Source organism: Camelina sativa, chromosome 6 (genome assembly GCF_000633955.1).
Source record: "Camelina sativa cultivar DH55 chromosome 6, Cs, whole genome shotgun sequence".
In the NCBI taxonomy this organism is placed as follows: domain Eukaryota; kingdom Viridiplantae; phylum Streptophyta; class Magnoliopsida; order Brassicales; family Brassicaceae; genus Camelina; species Camelina sativa.
This window is the reverse complement of record NC_025690.1, coordinates 17627542-17632981: the sequence shown is the minus strand read 5'-3', so window position 1 is coordinate 17632981 and position 5440 is coordinate 17627542. Positions and strand designations below refer to the sequence as shown.

Sequence of the window (5440 nt, the reverse complement as noted above, 5' to 3'; positions counted from 1 at the left end):
AATCTTATACAGGGTGTTGCAGCAAGCTATTGGCCTGAAATCACCGATTTTCTGAGCATTCGGAGTCTTGGGGATCAAGGAGAGAATAGTCGCATTCCATTGCTTCAGCAACTTGCCAGATTGGAAGAATTCGAGCACTGCTTCCGTGACTTCCTGCCCTACTGTTACCCAATGAGATATGAAGAACTCTGCACAATAACCATCTGGACCCCGTGATTTGTTTCTGGGCAAGTTGAGCACAACATTTTTAATTTCCGCGGGTGTGACAAGTGCGTTAAGGATCTGCAGGGCAGTGGTGGAGCACCTTTGCGGGATGAGTTATGCTAGTTCAGCAACAGTCGCTGCTGGAGAGGAACCCAAGTTTCCAAACAACTTTTTATAAAAATCCACTGCAAGATCCTGGATACCTTTCTTTGTGTCCACCACCTGGCCATAATCATCAATGAGGAAGATCACTTCATTTTGGGATTGTCTGGAGAGCACCACCCTATGAAAGAATCTAGAATTCTTGTCCCCTTCTTCAAGCCAACAAATTCTAGATTTCTGCCTTAGAAACGACTCTTCTGCCAGTGCGAGAGTGCACCATGCCTGATGAGCTTCCCTTTCTTTGAGACACAACGAAGCAGAAGGATCTGCAAGGAGGTCTTTTTGGCACTGGAGAAGCATTGCATAAGCCTCCTGNGATATGTTCTTCTGGTTATAGCCTTGGACCAGCTCTGTAGCAAGTAAGACATTTTCCACAAAAAATCTTCCTTTAATGAACGCAGACTGATTATTTGATATTAGCTCAGGGATCACCTTTTTAAGCTTGTTAGCTAAAATCTTGGAGACAATCTTATACAGGGTGTTGCAGCAAGCTATTGGCCTGAAATCACCGATTTTCTGAGCATTCGGAGTCTTGGGGATCAAGGAGAGAATAGTCGCATTCCATTGCTTCAGCAACTTGCCAGATTGGAAGAATTCGAGCACTGCTTCCGTGACTTCCTGCCCTACTGTTACCCAATGAGATATGAAGAACTCTGCACAATAACCATCTGGACCCCGTGATTTGTTTCTGGGCAAGTTGAGCACAACATTTTTAATTTCCGCGGGTGTGACAAGTGCGTTAAGGATCTGCAGGGCAGTGGTGGAGCACCTTTGCGGGATGAGTTATGCTAGTTCAGCAACAGTCGCTGCTGGAGAGGAACCCAAGTTTCCAAACAACTTTTTATAAAAATCCACTGCAAGATCCTGGATACCTTTCTTTGTGTCCACCACCTGGCCATAATCATCAATGAGGAAGATCACTTCATTTTGGGATTGTCTGGAGAGCACCACCCTATGAAAGAATCTGGAGTTCTTGTCCCCTTCTTCAAGCCAACAAATTCTAGATTTCTGCCTTAGAAACGACTCTTCTGCCAGTGCGAGAGTGCACCATGCCTGATGAGCTTCCCTTTCTTTGAGACACAACGAAGCAGAAGGATCTGCAAGGAGGTCTTTTTGGCACTGGAGAAGCATTGCATAAGCCTCCTGAGCCCGCTTCTCAATGCCTGAGTAGTTTTCCTTGCTAAACTCACGAATTACCGCTTTAAGAAATTTCAGCTTCTTTGATATTGCAAACATCTTGGTCCCATCAAATCGGAGAGCCTCCCACCACAGTTTGATTAAGGGTGCAAAATCAGGATGTTGATTCAGTAGCGATAAGAACTTGAATGGCTTCTTAGACTTTTGTTTGGCAGAGTCAAGAAACAGGCATCCCGGGCTGTGGTCTGAGAATGCAGGTTCACCAAAGACCGCCAGAGAGTCAGGGAACTCTATCCGCCAGAGGTCATTCACGACTATTCTGTCTAGCTTCTTAGCAACAAGACTGATTGAGTGCTTATTCGTCCATGTGTATGTGTTCCCACAATAGGGAAGATCACATAAAGCAGTCAAGTCAAGACATTGTTGAAGATCACGCATACCAGGCTGAGAGGGATTAGCCAGCGGTGTGGAGTGTTCATGGGGGTAAAGTATTTGATTGAAGTCTCCTATACAGCCCACGGTAAGCTCACAACTGTCGCACTAGTTGCTAGACTCACAATATCATTCCATAACAACTTTCTCGATGCACAACAGGTGGAGGATGCGTAAACAACTGAGATGACAATCCGATGAGGAACATATGGTAACTTAAGGAGGCAAGTGATCATTTGCAACGATTTGCTTAAGATAGATACATGTACAGTAGGATGCCAGAGGATCCATATCTTACCGAGGTCGGAAAACTCGTAATTCCCTTCAAAATTCCAGCCTGGGAACCCGCGAGATACTATAGTTTGCGAGTTCTGTTGGCTGACATGGGTCTCTATAAGCCCACCAAAAAGCGGTTGATTTAGCTTCAACCATTTCCGAAAACTTTTTCTCTTTATTTTATCGTTAAGCCCTCTTACATTCCAACAAAAAATATCCATAAAGGAATGGGGTTATTAGAGGTTTAAAGGGCCTCCCGCCCTGAACTGTCGCAGGTTCTTTCTCTGCATTTGCTTGGAGATAACTTTCAAAAAACGATCTTCTTCCTCTTCTGGATTATCATCCTCCTCTGAGAGATTATCAGAAGCATTGTCTGAAGACAGCTCACCTACTGCAACTTGATTTGGAGATAGTTGAGCAAACATATTTTCCCGAAAGTCGATACAAAGCTCTCCGTCATCAAAACCAATAGCTTGTGTCCTTTTGACCAAAGAGACAGAAGGGTTCTTTGGGACCGATGATTGAATCAAAGAGCCTCCTTCCCTAGTATCAAAGAGCCACCTTCGTCATGTTCTTTCACGTTTTGATAAGTTTGAGAAAACGCTATTTTCAACAGATGGATGCAAAGTTGATCAAATATTTTAACGTCTTCTTCATGAATGTAGGTTAAGACAAAATCCAACTTTGTAAACTAAATTTTCTATTGTAGAAAGAATTATTTGTTGTCAACATTGATAAAACCATCCTCCTTAATCGTGTATAATGCAATTTTTTTCTTCTATATTGCATGTAGTTAAATCTGTGATCGAGGAGTATGTGATCGAGGACTTTGAGTTTCTGCCGTTGACGGTCCATCCTCGGACCTCCAGTGAAAGGCTTCTAGTGGTAAGATTCAAGCGCAATTCGGTGTTTTCAAAATGCAGTCAGCCTTCTACTTCAGCTACTTATCTAGGAAGAACTTCAAAATCGTTTTTGTTTCATCTAACTCTTTCAGCTTCAACGCTTTGGTCGAGTGGAATGGACCGAAATTTGTGTACTACAATTTATGCTTCCATGTTTTTACTTTTTTTGCCATGGAACTATTTGTATAGGTTTATAATCAATTATAAACCTAAATTGTTTTCATTTTAATGAAATATTTACATTCTTAGCAAGAAAAAAAATCTGTTAAAATAATCATTAGCAATATAAAATATTTCGTGTTGTTCTAGCTTTAGTGGAAAAGTCGCCATATTGGTCTAGGCCAGAGATCGATTCTCTCCAAACACAGAATTACTCAGTTTTATCCATTTGGTCACATGGGTATGGACTTATTACTTATGGTCCATTTGCATACTTGGAAGAGACCCTACCCATGAGATACCCTTCCTCAAAAAGATTAGTATCGGACTCCTCTATAAATCTAGGAATTTATTCTATGAGTTAACAAAAAAATGAAATATTCAAATATGCTATAAGAAAAGGTTAAGAAGGAAAAAAAATATATTCAAATATGCTATAAGAAAAGGTTAACAAGGAAAATAAAACACGTTTTCTTGTCATAGTAGTTTAACTATCTGCCGTAAGGATAAAAAGTAAGACTCGTGGATCGTGGCTATGTTAGAAGTGGAGATATATATATACAGTGGCGGATCTACAGTGTAAGTAGGTGGGGCACGTGCCCCACACTGATTATTATCTATTATTTAGTAAACATGTACAATGATTATCTGTTGGATCAGTTGGTAGTAAATATTGTTTGTTTAAACCGCAGGTGGCGTGTTCGATGCCATCATTTACCGTTTTTTTAACCTTCTTCCTGCATATAGTATACTTATGTATTAAATTTTAGATATATTAATAATATGTGCCCCCGGTTCAAAACTCTCCTGGATCCGCCACTGTATATATATATATATATATATAGAGCATATGACTTATGTGCTCAGAAATAAAGTCACGTGGGCTCTCTCTCCAGCAGAAAATCATCTCGGATATCGGATATTTAATATATGGGATTTGATCGCCAAAAAAAAAAAAGTCATGTGAAGTCTATATACAGTTTGATGTCATGTGGGGTTTAACTTCAATTTTAATTAGACAGACAACGAATTTATTTAATTTAAACATATAGGCTATAGCCGGCTTCAATTTATGTCGGGTCCGGGAAGGCAGACCAAGAACTTTCTAACTCATATATTTGCGATAGATTGGTGGACACATCTCTGACTTATGGTGGTCCAAAATGAAGTCATGTGAATGTAACTACACTTTAATATCATGTCGGGTTTGACTTCAGATTTTAATTAGTTGGCAACGAATCCATTTAATTAAACATATAGGGACTAGCCGGCTTCAATTTTGGTCGGGTCCGGGAAGACAGTTGAAACTTTCGCACTCATAATTGTGTTAGAGAAATTCACGTCTCTTTCAAAGAGTCTATATAAGAAAAATACATTTCAACTAATAACAATTCAAACACAATTTATATCCATGTTTCTCTTTTAATTTGTCTCTCATTTTTTTCTGATGAGAACTTTGTCTAAATGAACATGCATACCGTTAATTCACAACTTATTTAAAGAAAACAAAACCGTTAATGTTAGCAAATATATATACTCGCCATTTTCCTTCACGTTTGATAAATTTCAATGAATAAAGTCACATCGTTCGCCTTCGTTAAATCAAAGCTTTTTTTTTCTTTTGGATCCATGCATCCACAAAACAAGTGAGAAAAATTAATATATAAACTCACATTTTTTTGGATCTTATATAATTACTTCACCTGTATTTGAGCTACAACATTTAATGTATAAGTTACATACGTCTCAGTCAAAAACATACTGTATTTGAAAAAAATGCCGCTTAATCAGAAAGTTCCGACTTGGTTCGCGGTTCCGGATGTGTAGGTCGTCTTGCCCATGATCTCGTATCGGACCTTTCTTGCACCGGAAATTTTAGGGGGCACAAAAAATGTGTTGACAATGGCTAAGACCATTGCAATTCCTGTTGATGGACCAGAGAGCATTGAGTTTGATCCACAAGGAGAAGGTCCTTATGCTGCGGACATAAACGGCCGTATTCTCAAGTGGTGCGGCGGTGATCACGTCTGGTTTAAGTGTGCCTACACATCTTCTCACAGGTTTTTTTTTCTTTCTTTTTTACTTTATTTATTTATTTATTACAACGTCTTATCATTATATACGTTTGAGTTATCAATATCATGTACTTTTATTTGCATTATTGCTGG

General features: G+C 39.5%; 1 protein-coding gene across 1 annotated transcript in view; it reads left to right on the top strand.

The window, feature by feature from the left end:
- LOC104699175 overlaps positions 5175-5440 on the top strand; it is a 10817-nt gene continuing 10551 nt past the window's right edge. The window contains exon 1 of the mRNA XM_010414509.1: positions 5175-5297. Coding sequence (XP_010412811.1) covers positions 5175-5297 — 123 coding nt within the window. The remainder of the gene's footprint in view (positions 5298-5440) is intronic.